General features: G+C 43.2%; 1 protein-coding gene and 1 long non-coding RNA gene across 4 annotated transcripts in view; one reads left to right on the forward strand and one right to left on the reverse strand.

Annotated features, from left to right (window-relative positions):
* The window catches only part of LOC109874681 (homer protein homolog 3), a 37,715-nt gene that overhangs the window by 2,157 nt on the left and 15,882 nt on the right, over positions 1-19,676 (forward strand). For 2 of the 3 annotated variants that reach the window (XM_031810322.1, XM_031810323.1), the window contains 3 exons: positions 6,166-6,322; positions 7,651-7,782; positions 7,951-8,058. In XM_031810322.1, coding sequence (XP_031666182.1) covers positions 6,166-6,322; positions 7,651-7,782; positions 7,951-8,058 — 397 coding nt within the window. Of the gene's footprint in view, positions 1-6,165; positions 6,323-7,650; positions 7,783-7,950; positions 8,059-10,335; positions 10,345-19,676 lie in introns of all 3 variants that reach the window. The other variant, XM_020466707.2, reaches the window with a different exon arrangement.
* LOC116358613 (uncharacterized) lies at positions 1,586-17,676 on the reverse strand. The gene is made up of 3 exons (XR_004206367.1): positions 17,439-17,676; positions 3,271-3,779; positions 1,586-2,528 (listed from the first exon to the last, which is right to left on the reverse strand). It is a non-coding gene; the product is annotated as an uncharacterized LOC116358613 (long non-coding RNA).

The raw sequence follows: 19,676 nt of genomic DNA on the forward strand, positions 1-19,676 counted from the left end.
CTTGCGCTGTGCCTGATGCAAGCCCTCAGGTCTCTCGTAGCGCCACACCTCCTTGGCACTGGAGTAATGTGTGTGGAGGTTAAAGAGGCAGCTCCCTGACGTCCCGGTGGCTCAGGCTCTGCAGGGTGATCTCATCGCATTGGGGTGATCCCTGTGGAGTCGGGAGCCAGTAATGTTGCTCCCTATGATAATAGAGGACTGAAGGACAAACCCAACTGACCAAAAGACCAATCAGATGGATGGAGGGTGTAGCTCAGTCCCCATAGAGGATCATTTCTCATGCCTGGTCAAAGTTGGGCTAACAAACCCTTCCCTAATTTCGGCACCAAACGCTCCATGGTAATAACAATCTAACCCAGAATGTCAATCAATTTTCTCATATGTAAACTAATAATCGGGAAGCTTCGGTGCCAACATGGTAGTCGCTGAATTTCCATGTCTCAAAGTGAGATTGCCGAACTTTGTAGCCTACCGTTTCTGTCCGACTCTGTTCCACGGCACTGCTTCCGTCCCCTGCCTGGCCAACCCTCTGATCAGTGTCTGTCTCAGCCTGGGGTGACTGCCAGCCTTATAGAAGCTGGTTATTAAGCACGAGATCAGCTGACAAGAGTGGGATTACTGTGTGATGAGACAGAGAATTACAGCTCAGGGTTTTTATCAGGGAGTTTGCCAAACATGGTCCACAAGCCCATCAGGGGGGTGTGTGTGTGTTAGAGAGGGGGAGAGAGAGTCTGTGGGTCTGCTTTGATGGTGGTAGTTGTTATTAGCAGTAGGGTTAATGTGAAGAAAAGTCTTGACGTGGAAAGTAATAACGCTGGCTAGCAACCAATAGTTGTCATTTTAAGCTAATTGTTTTTGTATACTTGGGATTCTTGAGGTTGGAATGTTAGTCCTGCGCTAATTTACACCAAAACTCATGAGATTTAGAGATCCTGGCACATAGAATTAGAGCAAAGATTCAACACCCATTAACTTAAATCTGATCCTGTGTCTGCTTACCTTCATCACCGAAGAGGTCAGACTAGAGTTCATTTGAATACAGTTTAATGTGCCCAGTGACCTGGTATTTGCCATGTCTTAAATCATCCATAAATGATCTAGTTGATATTTGTGCTAGATTTATTTTACTTATCGCAATCATCAGCCAACGAAATGGACGGGATCGTCACTACCATATGTTGTTGTAATAATACACACTAGTACTCATCCAATACACATTAAATCAGACACTTAAACCCATATCATGTCGTACATGTCAGTATGAGATTTAGTGGGTACTTTATACCATCAACCCTCTAACTGCAGTGGAGTGTATGTCCTGAATAGTTTGTACAGCTTTGAATTGAATACGATGAGGGTGAAAAAGGCAAACTATCAATCTGCAGCTACGTGTCAAGGTATAGTCCTTTTGACCTTACTGCGTACGTAATCCAATGGCTTTTTCAATGAAAGTTTTTTTTTTATAGCCTATAGTCGTCTCCTCACATTTTACATTAGTTGTTAAGCAGACGCTCTTATCCAGAGCAACATAGTGTGTTCATCTTAAAATGACTAGGTGTGTAACGTATACGCTGGGAGTCAGAAAGCAGGTGCAGAAGGTGAGTTTAATACTGAACAGACACAAAAGAACAAACCCAATCAAGGGGCTGCCTGGGTTAGGGCGCAGCGGACACCGCTGAAGCTGGTGCCCCTCCTGGCTGCAATAGGAACAGAGCCCCAGCTGTCTCTGGCGACGCCGCTCTGCCACGGAGAGGTGTGTGGCCCCTACCTCCATGGGTTCAGGCTCTGCCCCAGGACAGCCATAGGAGGGAGGAGAGTGGCGATGTGTACACCGGTGCTCCCGAAGAAGGTTATCCAGACTAATGGCCATCGAGATGAGAGTGTCCAAGGATATGTTGTCATCCCGACATGCCAACTCCGTCAGTACCTCCTTGCGCAGTCCACTGCGGAATAGAGGGTGGAGTGGCGGCTCATTCCATCCGCTGGAGGCTGCCACAGTCTGAAAGGTGAGGGCGTACTCCGCAACAGTCTGGGCCCTCTGCCGGTGCTGGAAAAGTCGCTCACCTCCCTCTCTGCCCTCTGGAGGATGGTCGAAGACTGCCCTGAACAGAGCCATGAACCTCTCATAGGAACCCAGCTCTTTCTCTCTCCCAGACGGCCGTAGCCCACTTCAACGCCCGTCTGGCCAGCAGGGATATTACCATGGCAACCTTGGACCTCTCGGTGGTGGGAGCTCTCGTCTGATAGGCGAAATAGAGGGAGAACTGGAGTAGAAAGCCACAGAATTTCGATGGAGTACCGTCATATTTCTCTGGAAGGGACAGTCGGGCATCCCCGACCTGGGTGGAAGAATGGGTAGTGTGGTGGGCTGGCTCACTGTAACAACCCATGGTAGGAGGCCCTCTGATAGGGGTATAGAGAACCTCACTGGCGGTGTCGAGGCACTAGAGAACGTACTGTAACCTTGTTCGTTAACCGTCTGGAAGAGCGTTGAATCTTCTGCTGCTTCCATATTGTGAGGTGTCATTCTGTAACGTACAGGTGCAGAAGGTGAGTTTAAAACTGAACAGATACAAAGAACAAACATGGGAAGCGTACTGAACGTGAGAGAAAACCAATAACACCTAAGGACTGATGACAACTGAGGATTAAATAAAGAGGGAGTAATCAGGGCATTGATAAAGTCGAGGTGTGTCTAATTATGGGACGCAGATTGTTTGCCAGAACCGATGGTTAGTAAACTGGCAACGTTTTTTTTGTTAGTGGGGGAATAAGACTGAGATGTCTTATTTAAGATACTCTTTGTTTGAAGAAGTAGGGTTTCAGACATTTTTGGAAGATGGGCAGGGATAGGGGGAAGCTTCTTCCACCATTGGGGTACCAGGACAGAAAATAGTTTTGACTGGGCTGAGCGGGAGCTGACCCCTGTAGGGGTAGGAGGGCCAAGAGACCTGAGGTGGCAGAACGGGGTGCTCGGGTTGGGGTGTAGGGTTTGAGCATCGCCTGAAGTTATGGACCAGGGTCTTGAAGTGGATGCAAGCTTAAAATGGAAGCCAGTAGAGTGTGCTGAGGAGCGGAGTGACATTGGATAACTTGGGAAGGATGAACACAGTGGCGTCAGTTCAGCTAACCGTGGGTATGGCAAAGTGGGGTGTACACCAAGCCGAGTGATTTGGTGTATAGAGAAAAGAGGAGAGGTCCTAGAAATGAGCCCTGGGGGACACCAATAGTGAGAGCATGTGGTGCAGACACAGATCCTCTCCACGTCACCTGGTAGGAGCGACCTGCCAGGTAGGATGCAATCCAGGAGTGTACAGAGTCTGAGATGTCTATCCTTGAGATGGTGGAGAGGATGTGATGGTTCAGTGTTGATGTCTGCGGGTAGATCTAGGAGGATGAGAATAGAGGAGAGAGAGTCAGCTTTTGCAGAGAAGAGAGCCTCCGTAACACAGAGGAGAGTGGTCTCAGTTTAGTGAGCCGTCTTAAAACTTGACTGGTTAGGGTCAAGAATGTCGTTCTGAGAGAGATAACAAGAAAGTTGGTCATAGACAGCATGCTCAAGTGTTTTGGAAAGCATAGAAAGAAGGGATACTGGTCTGTAGTCAGAGGGGTCGAGTGTTGGTTTCTTGAGGAGGGAAGCGACTCTGGCCGTCTTGAGCCAATGGTCAGGGAGGAAGGAAGTGAAGAATGGGAGGTCTCCAGAGATCATCTGGAGGAGTGGATGGGGTCGAGTGGGAAGGTTGTTGGGTAGCTGGACATCACGGGTATAAGGATTTAATCTGGAGAGAGAGGGTAGAAAGAGGTCAAGACATAGGGTAGTTCTGTGTAATTGGGACCAGTGGACTCAGTTGGCTGAGTGGCTGTCATCAACCTTTCTTTCAAAGTGGTTGACAAAGTCGTTCGCACAGAGGAAAGGGGAGCTGGTGGAGGATTAAGGATAAGAAGAAGGTGGAAGAGGATTGGAGGCAGGAACTTGAAATGTATAGTGATAGAAAGCAGCTTTAGCAGCGCATGCAGAGGAAGAAAAGGTAGAGTAGAAGGATGATAGGTCCTCCGGAAATTAGTTTTCCTCCATTTTTGCTTAGCTGCCCATAGCCCTGTTCTGTGAGCTCGCAGTGAGTCACTCCGCCACGCAGCAGGAGGGGAGGGCCGAGCCGGCCTGGAGGAAAGGGGATAGTGAGAGTCATAGGATTCTGAAGGAGAGGAGAGTATGGTCAAAGGGACAGGAAACAGGAAAGAAGAGGATTTAGCAGAAGGGAGAGATGATATGATAGAAGAGGAGAGAGTGGTGGGAGAGAGAGGGCGAAGAATGTGATGGCGCATGCCCATCTGGGAAGGCTGAGTGGGCTAGGTGGACTAAGTAGGTAGGGTTGGAGGATGGGGTGAGGGGGTTTGCAAGGAGATTAGTACGAGCAGCCTCTTGTAAATTAGGCGCATTGTCTGCCTTGTGAGTGGGAGGGGACTGGGAAAAGGTGAGGTCTAAAGAGTAAAGTTGTGGAAAGAAAGAGGTGGAAAGAAATTGAGGTCAGGCGTCGGGAGGTTGAAGTCGCCCAGTACAATGAGTGGTGAGCCATCGTCAGGAATTTAGTTTATCAAGGTGTCAAACAACATTGAGGAACTTTCCAAGGGCACCAGAGGGGTGTTCTACAAAGAAGATTCAATGAGTTAACCAGATAACTTTGATAAACAACCCAAAATAACTATTGATTTTCTGGTTCATTAAGAAATCTAAACGTATGTGTTTTTGGTGTTGAGTCAATTGGACCATGCCCATTTCAAGGTTATCTTTCTCAAAAGATCTAGTTTTAAATATTTTGTGGAAGTTCGCTAGCTAATTAATTTATTGATCCTGCTTTGTAGTGTATCCCTCCTGTCGTGTGATAGATAACGACAGCTTGAGTGGACAAGTGACAGTGGCAGCATGGAATTCAAATGAGGAGATGGACAGGTGAGAGGGGGGGGAATAAAAAATCTCCACTGAAGAGAAATGAGTATCCCTTCGCCACCACCGCCACGACCAGATGCTCTTCGACTATGAGAGAACACATAGTCAGATGACGAAGTAGCAGTGCTCTCTGAGGTAATCTATGTCTCCGTTAAGGTCAAAAAGTGTGGGGACTGAAGGACAACACGCCGCTCAGCACTGATTGATGATTACCTAGCAAAGATGAAGCAAGATACCCCCTCCAAAAGACACACCCACCAATTATCACAAAAGCTACTACTCAAATTGACCTGAAACCAGTTCAAGTCAATGTTTCAACCCTTCACAGCCACAAGTACTGAGCATTCTGCAGTTCAAACAGCAATAATTTAGCAGGCTACTTGGTAGAGAGACAACACTTAACTACAATTGCCCAAGCCAGACTATACCAACAACAACAACTTATTGAAAAAGAAAAGATACTTAGGCTACTCTTGCAGAGATTGGTTGTCTTCCCAGGCTATAGATGAGGCACAGCCTCTCCACTTTGTCTAATTGCATTGCACAGTAACTGGACTTTAACTCCCCCTCTGTGTACGATCTTTCCACTGCTGTCATTCAGATTTGGTTGGGTTTCCATTTTCCGTGCCACAGTTGCCAAACTAAACTCGAACACCAGTGGCATTGTTGCTTTGAAATATTTACCTAGTTTCTAGGATACCTAGCATGGTCACACTGGCAGGAGCAGGGGTTGGGAGGGGACTTGTGCAAAGGTTCTGAGCTTTTTAGTCAACGGTCTTGTGCCAACCACAACCCACTGGCAAATGAGAATATGACATAAAGAGCTGCCAAAGGTGACGCCAACGTCTGTAGCATTATGGCAGCCAGTCAAGTTTGGGAGCTATGCTCCATTATGGGAGGAATAGGAGGTTGTTTTTCCTCTGCGAAAGCACAAAGAAATTGCAGACATTTCGTATTCATCAGAAAATGAACAGTAGGTCTTGATTAGAATATGAGGGTTGTCCGGAAACATGAGTTGTCAATTTGTTTAGTGAACTGTGTTCATTCAAAAATGTAAACTGAGAAGAATCATAATTATTTAGAAAAATGTGAGCCGTGGTCAAGTTGTCTTTGCATTAGTCTTCACATACTCTCATTTGCTGGGCCATGTTAAGGAATATAAAATTATTGGCCACAATTTGTCTTCACATGCTTAGCTCCATGTCCCCTCCTTGCCCCAGGGAGCAACCGATCTTCAGCGCCAGGGCCCATGTGTTCCAGATTGACCCGAACACCAAGAGGAACTGGATCCCTGCCAGTAAGCATGCCGTCACCGTCTCCTTCTTCTACGACGGCAACAGGAATGTGTACCGCATCATCAGCGTGGGCGGTACCAAGGTGAGCCAGGCAGCTGTGCTGTCCTTGTACAGTGACTCTCTGGAACATGAATGCAGACCACAGTTAAGAGTATGTGAACGTGTGGTCTTGTCGAAAGCTCTGATTTAGGGAAACATCCTTTTCGAGAGATGTTCTTAGGACATTGCGGGACGGTTGAAAATATGGTCTCCAGAGGTGCTTTCAGTTCAATCATTTGCTTCTAGCCAACAACAAAAAAGCAATTTACAGTTTGACAAAGAGAGTAGATAAAGATGGGTCTGGTATGAGTAGCAGATCAGCATGGGCATGTTTTAAGATTGTGTTCACTCTTACTTTTGCCCGTACTCTCATTTATCCTTCCATCTCCAAAGACCTTGGTTGTTCACGAGGCTAAACATAAAATCAGTGGTTGTAGGCTTTTATTAATTTAAAAACAATTGAGCCATTGTTCAGTCAGTAAGAACTGGAGTGTGAACAGAAACCCAATGTCACCAAACAGCGCTCATAAGATCAAGGCACAGATTCCTCACATGTTTTGAATTTAGATTCCCCAATGCTGCCCTGTAATTTATCTGATCTCTTCTTAACACCTCTGGTCTGACCCACATTCCCCACTCCCAGCAGACCCCTGTGGTCAGCAACTTAATTCCACGCATCTGTTGTCTGGCAACGTGGTAATCTTTTGTACCACGTCATGTGAAACATGTTGCCCCTGACTCTTGTAATCGTTTGTTTAAAAAGCTCCTCTTCCTTAAGCTGCCCTTGCCCTCTGAGTGTGGGGTTTTACGTCAGTCATATTAGAGTAATTCTGCAGCTGATGCAGAAGTTTATAAATGGGTCTGCTTAATGTGTTTTCTCATGTGACGTGAAACCAAATGGAGGGGCTGTAGCCACTTCTCCGCACTGCCCGATGCAATGTTTGTTAATCTGTTAAAGGGTCGCCCAGTCAAATAAATGCCATTTGTTTGTTACGTCCTGAAAATAATGCAAGCCATTGATTGCCATGCACCCACAGTCCAATCTAAAAGATGGGCATGTCATGCTATCAGAATAAGCTCAAAAGACATTTCCAAAGGAGATAACTGTTTACAGAGAAGATGTGTATAACCATCTGTTTGTACAATGGATTTGAAACGATCCATTTGGATATTATGAAAAGGCAAACGGATGCTTCCGTTATGATCGTAGATGTTTCACTTCTCTTTGTTCAAAGTCCGAGAGAATGAGTCCTCACGTTGGCACCAACGTGAACAATAATCTGTTGTGCATGATAGCTTTTGAGGTTCATCAGGTGAGGTGAGGAACTACTACTGCAGTAAGCAATGATGTCCTCCTCCCTCTATCCCCAGGCCATTATCAACTGCACCATTACACCCAGCATGACGTTCACCAGGACCTCGCAGAAGTTTGGCCAATGGGCGGACAGCAGGGCCAACACGGTCTACGGCCTGGGCTTCGCTACAGAGCAGCAGCTGCATCAGGTGAAGATCTTCTAACTTCACTCTACACAAGGGTCTGGCGTCCCAAAATAATTCAGTTGTTGAATTATGGACAACTCATTTATCTTGTGCGATCATCATTTTTAGGCACATTATCCAAGGCTTACTGCAATGTCAAACTAAATGCATTTCGCTCTTGTTCGTCCTCAGTTTTCTGAGCGGTTTAAGGAGGTCAAAGAGGCTGCCCGTCTTGCACGCGAAAAGTCCCAGGATAAGATGGAGTTGGCCAACACAGCCCTCAGCATTGCTGCCCCACAGGTGAGCTCAGACAGAATGCTTTTAAGAGAAAAGCTTCTGAGGAGGAACTTTTGAATGTCTGCGGAACTTCTGTGGTACACATCGAGGTATTGCTATCTCCCGCCGGCTGCGAAAGAGAAACGGGATGGGAAGGAAGGCGTAAGAAGTATGAGCTGGGTCATTCGTCTCTGAGGAAAGTGGGAGGAAATCTAGGGCGATGGTAAAATTATCCCATGCAGCCCAGTGCTCTGCCTGGCTGGTTATGTCTGCTCACTGCAGAAGCCTCTGAAATGATTTAATTGCATTGATCAATAGGCTATTTTGATTATGATGGTCACATGTTAACAAAATGTGTAACATACAGCAGGGCCTGGGACCCGTTTTGTGGTAGCAAATTCAGAACACAACTTGAGTGAGATATAAAATGACATGCAAGGAGTTTTACTATGACTTCAGCAGTGCATGGCCGGACGAACCAAGTCTCGGGAAGGAACATTTTAAAGGCCCGCCTCTTGGCATCGGAGAGAACCTTTTGCAGCTTTAAAAGCGAATATCCTGCAATTCTACAAATGTTTCCATGCGTCAGAGAGAAGTTTACAGTTTTAAAGTGTAAAGATGGAATCCGCAGTAGGAGGAAACGGTGCCACTGGCTGCTCCACCGGCTGCCTCGCCACCGTTATTGTTTTTGTTGCAGAGCTGAGGAGCGTGGTGAAGCATGGTAAAAAAAAAGAATTGCACTACATATTGTGCTCTTCTTATCGCACGTGCAAGGATGTCCAAGGGGAGTAACTTCTTTGTTGTTGTAATATCGAAAAACGTCAGTTTTACCATGAAAGATTCCAGCTTTAAATTACAGTGCATTTATCTAAAAATGTAACATTTTGGGGGGGGGAGTACAATAACTATTGAGTTGAGAAATGTATAATTGATGTGGAGTACTGTGATTAATAATATTAAGTTGTGTTGTATTTACACACTCTAAACGTATTCCACGGATCCATTGGCCAAAATTCATTTAATTTGTGAGCAATATTCATTAAAAAAAATATATATATAATAAATTAAATAAATAAATATATATATATATATATATATATATATATATATATATATATATATATATACAGTACCAGTCAAATGTTTGGACAGGGTTTTTCTTTATTTTTACTATTTTCTACATTGTAGAATAATAGTAAAGACATGAACACCATGAAATAACACACATGGAATCATGTAGTAACCCAAAAAAGTGATCAAAATATATTTTAAAACGAATCAAAATATATTTTATATTCTTCAAAGTAGCCACCCTTTGCCTTGATGACAGCTTTGCACACTTGGCATTCTCTCAACCAGAATCATGAGGAATACTTTTCCAACAGTCTTGAAGGAGTTCCCACATATGCTGAGCACTTGTTGGCTGCTTTTTCTTCGCTCTGTGGTCCAACTCATCCTAAACCTTCTCAATTGAGTTGAGGTCGGGTGATTGTGGAAGCCAGGTCATCTGATGCAGCACTCCATCACTCTCCTTCTTGGTCAAATAGCCCTTACACAGCCTGTATGTGTGTTGGGTCATTGTCTTGTTAAAAACAAATGATAGTCCCACTAAGCGCAAACCAGATGGGAAAGCATATCGCTGCAGAATGCTGTGGTAGCCATGCCGGTTAAGTGTGCCTTGAATTCTAAATAAATCACAGACAGTGTCACTTCATGGTTGAAACGACACATGCGGAGGTCATCTGTTCACATACTCTGCGTCTCAAAAATACACGGCAGTTTGAGCTGTTCTTGCCATAATATGGACTTGGTCTTTTACCAAATAGGGCTATCTTCTGTATACCATCCCTACCTTGTCACAACACATTTGCTCAAACACATTAAGAAGGAAAGAAATTCCACAAATGAACTTTTAACAAGGTACACCTGTTCATTGAAATGCATTCCAGGTGACTACCTCATGAACCTAGTTGAGAGAATGCTAAGAGTGTGCAAATCTGTCATCAAGGCAAAGGGTGGCTACTTTGAAGAATATCAAATATATATTTAGATATGTTTAACACTTTTTTTGGTTACTACATGATTCCATTTTGAATTCAAGAAAATGCTGAATAGGTCAAAGGGTATGAATACTTTTTGAAGACGCCATATTATTTGTATCTTTTGAGATCTGGCTGCGGACCCCCATCGGTACCTTCATGGGAACCTCTGATATACAGTATGAGATGCCCTGATATACAGTATGTTTAATTGATATTGCTGTGTTCTTTATTCTCTTGCTATCGGACGACTATTCTCCAGTTCTCACAGGTAGGTCTCACGTGTGTTTGATTTCCAACCTTCGCCGTTTACGTCTAAGAAGGGCCAGTACCAATGTGCTATGACAAGAAAGTAAATCAAACAGAAAATCTTGTGTCTTTATCTTTGCGAGGTTGAGTTTGATGAACATTTACAGGATAATAGTCACTCCTCAAACTGTTCTTGCTGCTGAAATTGATATCCTTTTAACCCAGCTAACAATTGTAGGGAGAGAGAACGTTTTTGTAATGTTACCCGTAATGTTCCTGTGATGTTTGAAAAAATGTTAGCCAAAACCTCCGGAGAATCTATTTAGCATGTTTTAGAGGTAGGAGAGCATTCCCTTGATGTCAAACAGAACACGGCTACCATGTTCTCACAATATACAGTATTAATGCATCTCATGAGATGCTGCAAAAACATTAGTGTCCAGTTTTCTGAGGGTTAGGAGAATATTCCATCAACATCACTCCAAGCATACACAGAACATGGTTGCTATGTTCTCAGAATATAATATATTATTGTTCAAGACATGTTTCATGGCAACGTTGGAAGAACATTCATGGGTCCAGTTTTCTGAGGTTTAGGAGAACATTCCATCAATGTCACATGAAACAAACACAGAACATGGTTGCCATATTATCAGAATATCTACTCAACAAAAATATAAACGCAACATGCAATGATTTTACTGAGTTACAGTTCATATATGGAAATCAGTCAATTGAAATAAGATAATTAGTCCCTAATCTATGGATTTCACATGACTGGACACAGGCCCACACACTTGGGTGCAAGACCCACCCACTGGGGAGCCAAGCCCAGTCAATCAGAATTAGCTTTTCCCCACAAAATTGTTTTATTATAGACAGAAATACTCCTGTTTCATCAGCTGTCCGGGTGGCTGGTCTCAGACAATCCCACAGGTGAAGAAGCCAGATGTGGAGGTCCTGGGCTTGAGTGGTTACAAATTATCTGACATACTGCCAGACTATCTTAAAACAATGTGTGAAGGCGGCTTATGCTAAAGAAAGGAACATTAATTTCTCTGGCAACTAGTCTGGTGGACATTCATGCAGTTAGCATGCCAATTGCACGCTCCCTCAAAACTTGAGACATCTGTGGCATTGTGTTGTGTGACAAAACTTCACATTTTAGAAGCCTTTTATTGTACCCAGCACAAGGTGCACCTGTTTAATTCGTTTCTTGATATGCCAAACCTGTTAGATGGATGGATTATACTCACAAAATAGAGAAATACTCACAAACAGGGATGACATTTCTTTTTTGCGATAATTTAAGCTTTTTGTGTGTATGGAACATTCTGGGATCTTTAATTTCAGCTCATGAATCATGGGACCAACACTTTACATGTTGCATTTATATTTTTGTTCAGTATAAGTAGAACTCTCAAATGATTAGAACATTTAAACAAGTTAATCGGAGGATTTGCTCAAATTCCGAATTTGCTCAAATTGAGCTGTTATAATTTAATAGTTTTTATACAAAAAGCACAAGAATATTGATGTCTTGATTTTGTCTAAAATAATGGTAAGCCAAATCTGGCAGATTACTAAAGCACACTATCTTTAACCTTAATGTAAACTTGTTTTGACATTGTTGTTTTAGCTGTATATGTATTTTGTATGTTTAAAAAAAAAAAGATTATTGGTGGAAAAAATGTATTGTGCCCTAAAATTACAAAACGTTGACTTGAATTAACTGATTAACTCTGACAGCTAATGAACTCAGCAAAAAAAGAAACGTCCCTTTTTCAGGACCCTGTCTTTCAAAGATAATTTGTAAAAATCCAAAAAACTTCACAGATCTGCGTGAACGTGCCTTTAGGCATGCTGCAAGGAGGCATCAGGACTGCAGATGTGGCCAGGGCAATAAATTGCAATGTCCATACTGTGGCATGCCTAAGACAGCGCTACAGGGAGACAGGATGGACAGCTGATGGTCCTCGCAGTGGCAGACCACATGTAACAACACCTGCACAGGATCGGTACATCCGAACATCACACCGTCGGGACAGGTACAGGATGGCAACAACAACTGCCCGAGTTACACCTGGAACGCACAATCCCTCCATCAGTGCTCAGACTGTCCGCAATAGGCTGAGAGAGGCTGGACTGAGGGCTTGTAGGCCTGTTGTAAGGCAGGTCAACATCAGACATCACCAGCAACAACGGGTGTGCACAAACCCACCGTCGCTGGACCAGACAGGACTGGGAAAAAGTGCTCTTCACTGACAAGTCGCAGTTTTGTATCACATGGGGTGATAGTCGGATTCGTGTTTATTGTCGAAGGAATGAGAGTTACACCGAGGCATGTACTCTGGAGCGGGATCGATTTGGAGATGGAGGTTCTGTCATGGTCTGGGGCGGTGTGTCACAGCATCATCGGACTGAGCTTGTTGTCATTGCAGGCAATCTCCACGCTGTGCGTTACAGGGAAGACATCCTCCTCCCTCATGTGGTACCCTTCCCGCAAGCTCATCCTGACATGGCCCTGCAGCATGACAATGCCACCAGCCATACTGCTCGTTCTGTGTGTGATTTCCTGTAAGACAGGAATGTCCGTGTTCTGCCATGGCCAGAGAAGAACCCGGATCTCAATCCCATTGAGCACGTCTGGGACCTGTTGGATCGGAGGGTGAGGGCTTGGGCCATTCACGTCTCAGTTGTTGAATCTTATGTTCAAACAAATATTTACACGTTAAGTTTGCTGAAAATAAACGCATTTGACAGTGAGAAGACGATTCTTTTTTTGCTGAGTTTAAATACATTTCCAATCAAAAGTTTGTCAACCTACTCATTCAAGGGTTTTCAAAACTATGAAATAACACATGTGGAATCATGTAGTAACCACCCTTTGCCTTGATGACAGCTTTGCAAACTCTTGGCATTCTCTTAACCAGCTTCATGAGATAGGATTGCATTTCAATTAACAGGTGTGCCTTGTTAAAAGTTCATTTGTAGACTTTTTTTCATTCTTAATGTATTTGAGCCAATCAGTTGTGTTGTGACAAGGTAGGGGTGGTATACATAATATAGCCCTATTTGGTAAAATACAAAGTCCATATTATGGCAAGACCAGCTCAACTAAGCAAAGAGAAATCACAGTCCATCATTACTTTAAGACATGAAGGTCAGTCAATTCGGAAAATGTCAAAAACGTAGAAAGTTTCTTCAGGTGCAGTCGCAAAAACCATCAAGCGCTATGATGAAGCTGGCTCTCAGGAGGACAGCCACAGGAAAGGAAGACCCAGAGTTACCTCTGCTGGAGAGGATGTTCATTAGAGTTACAAGCCTCAGAAATTGCAGCCTAAATAAATGCTTCACAGAGTTCAAGTAACAGACACATCTCAACATCGACTGTTCAGAAGAGACTACGTGAATCAGGCCATCATGGTCGAATTGCTGCAAAGAAACCACTACTAAAGGACACCAATAAGACGAAGAGACTTGCTTGGGCCAAAAAACATGAGCCTCCAGGCTGTGTAAGGGCTATTTGACCAAGAAGGAGAGTGATGGAGTGCTGCATCAGATGACCTGGCCTCCACAATCACCCGACCTCAACCCAATTGAGATTGTTTAGGATGGGTTGGACCGCAGAGGGTAGGAAAAGCAGCCAAAAAGTGCTCAGCATATGTGGGAACTCCTACAAGACTGTTGAAAAAGCATTCTAGGTGAAGCTTGTTGAGAGAATGCCAAGAGTGGGCAAAGCTGCTATCAAGGCTCCTTTGAAGAATCTAAATATATTTAGATTTGTTTAACACTTTTTTGGTTACTCTTTTATTGTGTTATTTCATAGTTTTGATGTCTTCACTATTATTCTACAATGTAGAAAACAGTAAAAATAAAGAAAATCCCTTGAATGAGTAGGTGTGTCCAACCTTTTGACTGGTACTATATATATATATATATATATATATATATATTTTGTGTGTGTGTTCTAGACACGATTCATTGGAACGCTGCAATGACATTCCTGTGTCCAAGAACGTTTAAAAAAACATAGGACATTCTGTGATGATCCCCTGGAGGTTTTTGTCTAGTTCCTGGCTATTTCCGGGGACGTCCCTTAAGACGTTTTTCGCCTGATGGTCCCAATGAAAATGTGTTAAATAAAAATGTTTCATTACACAGCACCCCTTGTTACTGATGCCGAGCCCATCAAGGCCCTGATTTGTGAACCACTGATCCATTGAACGCTATTTGTCTGTTGGCAAGGTTAGGGGCGCCCACACTGTGCTTTCAACTTACATATTTGCCATTCATTATTACATTGTGCATGTATACAGTCATTATTATTCAACATGTCCCCACAACCGCTTGGTTCACGGCATTCCTTTGCACGCCAGTAGCTCTACTTGCACATTCATCTTCTGCACACCCGACCATTCCAGTGTTTAATTGCTATATTGTAATTACTTTGCCACCATGGCCTATTTATTGCCTTACCTCCTCTTTATCCTACCTCATTTGCACATGCGGTTTATAGATTTTTCTACTGTATTATTGATTGTATGTTTGTTTTACTCCATGTGTAACTCTGTGTTGTTTTATGTGTCAAACTGCTTTGCTTTATCTTGGCCAGGTCACAGTTGCAAATGAGAACTTGTTCTCAACTAGCCTACCTGGTTAAATAAAGGTAAAATAAAATAAAAACATCCGATCATCCAGCTACCCCACCATGTCTGTAACCAGGCTTCCATCAACCATTTGATGTGGATGAATTAACTGACGCATGAAAAAAGTCATGACCGGGCTGATGGAAACAGAAAATGTCAGTACAATTACATAATTGTCTAAAGACAATTTGTTCGTTCTGCATGGTTTAACCATCATATTCTAAACTTGGAGTCACGCGATATGGTCCTCCCACTACGATTCAGGAACGCATGCAGTTTATTAGGCTGCAGATGAAATAAGTTATGTTGAACTTCACAGGGTGGTGAAAGTACACAGTTATGAGCTTGATGCTGCTTTCCAATAAATATTGAGAGTTTTATTCTGGTGACGTGATCATCGATGCTTGGCTGAAGTTTGACAAATAAAAATGATCTTGCTCTTATCCATAATAGGCTAATCTTATCAGGCTAATCTTATCAGGCTAGTCTTAATAGGCTAATCTTATCAGGCCAATCTTATCAGGCTAATCTTATCAGGCCTATCTTATCAGGCTAATCTTATCAGGCTAATATTATCAGGCTAGTTTTAATAGGCTAATCTTATCAGGCTAATCTTATCAGGCTAATCTTATCAGGCTAATCTTATCAGGCCAATCTTATCAGGCTAATCTTATCAGGCTAATCTTATCAGGCTAGTCTTAATAGGCTAATCTTATCAGGCTAATCTTTTCAGGCTAGTCTTAATAGGCTAATCTTATCAGGCTAGTCTTAATAGGCTAATCTTATCAGGCTAGTCTTAATAGGCTAATCTTATCAGGCTAATCTTAATAGGCTAATCTTAGCTAATCTTAATAGGCTAATCTTAGCTAATCTTGTATCTGCAAGCTGTTGGCTAGAGCACACGTGCCAAGACCAGAGTGGGCACATTTACCATTGTGACCAAATCACCAGTAGAGTTGAAAATGTGATGGAAATACATTGAACTTTAGATTTTTATTCGTTACGTGAAAACTAAAGCGAAAAAGTACCTTTTTATGTGCACTACGTCATCACACACTTCTTTATATCTGCAACAAGTCCGTTTGGTGGAAACGCACCACTGGTGGAAAATGCTAATGTTTTCTTTGTCGATTTTTGAATATTTGCATGGAAATCTGTTACTAATTGGATAGAAACCTAGCTAATTTCTGATTTCACCTGACTTGCTACACTTTGCACTTTGAAGTAAATCTCAGCTCTGTTAAAAGTACACTCAAGAATATATGTATTTTTTTATCATAGTGATCAAGGACGATACATAGATTAGTGGCTCACCAATCAGAGCCTTGTCTGTCTTCGCAACAGTAACAAGGGTGACGGGTTATTTGGGAACATCAGGCAAAGTCCTAAAAACGCCTTCAGGGATGTCTCCTTAACAAGCTTGGAACGAGACAAAAACCTCCAGGGGATCATGACAGAACACCCAATCTTTTAAACGTTATTGGACACAATGTTTCCATGAAACGTGTCTGGAACATTAATACAGTATCAGTACAGTATGTTTAGGTGTGACTTACCCTCAGAAAACAAGGCACGTTAATATTCTTGCAACGTCCCATGAAACGTGTCTATCACATTTAATATGGAATTTTTTGAAAACATGGTAACCACATTCTGGTTAAGTTCTATTTGACATTAAAGGTCCAATGCAACTGTTTTTATCTCAATATCAAATACTTTCTGGGTAACAATGAAGTACTTTACTGTGATTGTTTTCAATTAAAATGGTTCAAAAAAAAGAAACAAAGCTTCTTAGCAAAGAGCAATTTCTCAAGCAAGAATTTAGCTTGAAGTGTCTAAGAGTGAGGAGAGAAACTGAAACTGAAACTCAAAACTCCATCCCACCAAAACAGGCTGATAGTTCAGGCAGTCTTTTGAAACTGCTGTTGCACTAAACTTGTCATACTTTTCACAATTTCACATTATTTCTAACTTCATAGTGTGAATATATATATATATACATTACCAGTAAAAAGTTTGGACACACCTACTCATTCAAGGGTTTTTCTTTATTTGTACTATTTTCTACATTGTAGAATAATGGTGACCTCGCCAGGCAGGCCAAAACTCCATCCCACCAAAACAGGCTGAAGTTTCAGGCAGTCTTTTCAAACTGCTGTTACACTAAATGGGAATGATCATTTTCACAATTTCAGTATTATTTCAACCTCATAGTGTGGACATGTATATAAAACACATGAAAATCACGTTTTGGACTGCACTGGGCCTTTAAGGGAATGGTCTCTTAGACACAGTCCTTGCACAACACTGAAACATTCCAATGAAAATGTTAGGTAATAACCTAATGAGACTTAAAGGAGAAGTTTTCTTTTTAACAACCAAATCTACATTTTTCATGTAAATGGGATATTATAGAAGGTTCTAGAGACACCTTTTTTGTGATTTCACTTGTTTTTGAGAAACTTACCCCAAACCGTAAATCACTTCCTCACCCTCGTTGTGTAGTATGGGGGCCCTGAAAAAACATGAACAAAGGCTCCAAAAACACCCAAATACATCCTTTTAGAAATGTCAAAGCACTCAGTGTTGTGATCCAGGTCTTTAGATGTTGTACACATGAAATTGTGTCATTCCATTTTCTGCAGCGTTATATTCCTTTTTTTGCGACTTGAGCCGTTTCCCCTATCCAGCTGTCCCATTCTCATCTAGCCTGCTGCTGCATGTAACTGCCAAAATAAAGGAAACACCAACATAAAGAGACTTAATAGGGTTGGGCCACCACGAGTCTACAGAACAGGTTCAAGGCACCTTGGCGTAGATTTTACATCTGGAACTTCTTGTGTGGAAGCACCCCATGCTTTCAATATACTTTGTATCCTTTATTTGCCCAAGTGTTTCCTTTATTTTGGCAGCTACATGTCTAATGGACAGAGAGGGATCGCTCGAGTCGCAACAAAATGGAATATAACTTGCAGATAGGGTTCGGAATGACCTGCATCACTATATACTGAGAGCTTTGCCGTTTCTAAAAGGACGTATTTGAGTGTTTTTGTATCCTTTGTTCAGGTTCTTTTTCAGGGCCCCCATACTATACAACAAGGATGAGGAAGTGATTTTCTGTTTGCGGTAAGTTTCTCAAAAACTATTGAAATCACAAAAAAGGTCTGGTACCTTCTATAGCATGCCATTTACGGTTGTAAAAAAAATAAAAATCTCATTTTAAGGGAACGTTATCTAAAGCTGCGGTAACATTTGTTGTTCGCTGGTAATATCCTCTGGTGACCGCAGCCTCTCCGACACTCCAGTTGTGACTGAGGGCTACAGAGCCTGGGAAGATCCACAGTGTGGACTCTCAGAGGAAAAAAGGGGGTAGATGTAATTCACTTCCCATGCCAAACCTATAGTGTAACAGGAAATTAAGATGGGAGCGATGTAACTGAAAGGATGCCGTATAAACCATGACGGGTAGGGAATATTTAGCTAAATAACGCTAGACTACATTGATATAATACTCATACTTTCCATCAAGGATGGTAAACTCAGGACATTATATATGTAGCCTCAGCTAGAAAGAAAGTTGAAAAATAAACAAAAACATACAGTGACTATAAATACTGTTCCGTGAATGAGAGAAAGGAGGTACAACACAGCTATGGGGAGTTTGTGGGTGCATAACGTTCAGAGGTAAACCCCTTGACATCAGATTGGATCTTTCAGGTGCCAGACCTGTCCCTGCTCCTGGGACAACAGGTCCCTGCGCTCCAGGAGCTGCCACGGGTCCCCGCCTAAAGGCGAATGATCTCCGCGAACCAAGGTTCTTTGGGCCAACGGGAGCCATAAGGATCAACGCCGCACCCTCCCTATCGTGGGCTGAATCAGTTCCACGGGGGAAATGCGTAAAGGAGGTTCCGAGGCCACTGGTGCACAAGAGCATCCGTTCCCAATTGAGTATTCAGGTCCCTTATTGCGAAAAACAGCCAAACAATGTGCGTTTTCTCGTGATACAGAAAGATCTGTCAGCCCTGCCCGGGGAGATGCATCACCCGGAGCGAGGGAAAGTGCGCTGCACTCCACAGCAGTAGGGAACAAGCCAAGGATAAGAGGGTGCGAGACCGCACCCCTCCCTGTCTGTTGATGTAGGCCACCACTGTCCCACTGTCGGTCCTCACCAGCATATGCCGGCCTGCCAACAATTGGAGAAAGCACTTGAGTACTCTATCTACACTGTCAAAAGCTCCAGGTAAATGATGTGCACTGAGTTTTGCGACACTGTCCACAACCCCAGAATTGAACTGCCCACGCACAGCGCACGCCGCCCTCGGGGAGATGCGTCTGTCTTTATCTCCTTGCGGGATATAACTGGACCCATGGAGGTCCCCAGCAACAACAGCCGTGGGTCCCTGTGACCGGTTTAGGTGGCGCGATGCGTCCATGTGGGTATCTATCACCTACCACCGGAGAGGTTGCATCAGCAACAGCCCGGGGGGAACCACGGCTTTCATAGAAGCCGTCATCCACTATAGGCGCAGGCACTGTGTGTGACCTAGCTGAAATTGGGCCAAGCAAAATCGGAATCCGGCTTCCCTTTTCGTGGACAAGAATGAGCGATTCTCAACTGAGTCTAACTCGAGACCCAGAAATGGAATGCGAGATGGAGATAAACAGCTCTTCTCTTGATTCATTATGAACTTGGGAAACCAGCATG

The sequence above is a fragment of the Oncorhynchus kisutch genome, linkage group LG30, assembly GCF_002021735.2.
Source record: "Oncorhynchus kisutch isolate 150728-3 linkage group LG30, Okis_V2, whole genome shotgun sequence".
In the NCBI taxonomy this organism is placed as follows: domain Eukaryota; kingdom Metazoa; phylum Chordata; class Actinopteri; order Salmoniformes; family Salmonidae; genus Oncorhynchus; species Oncorhynchus kisutch.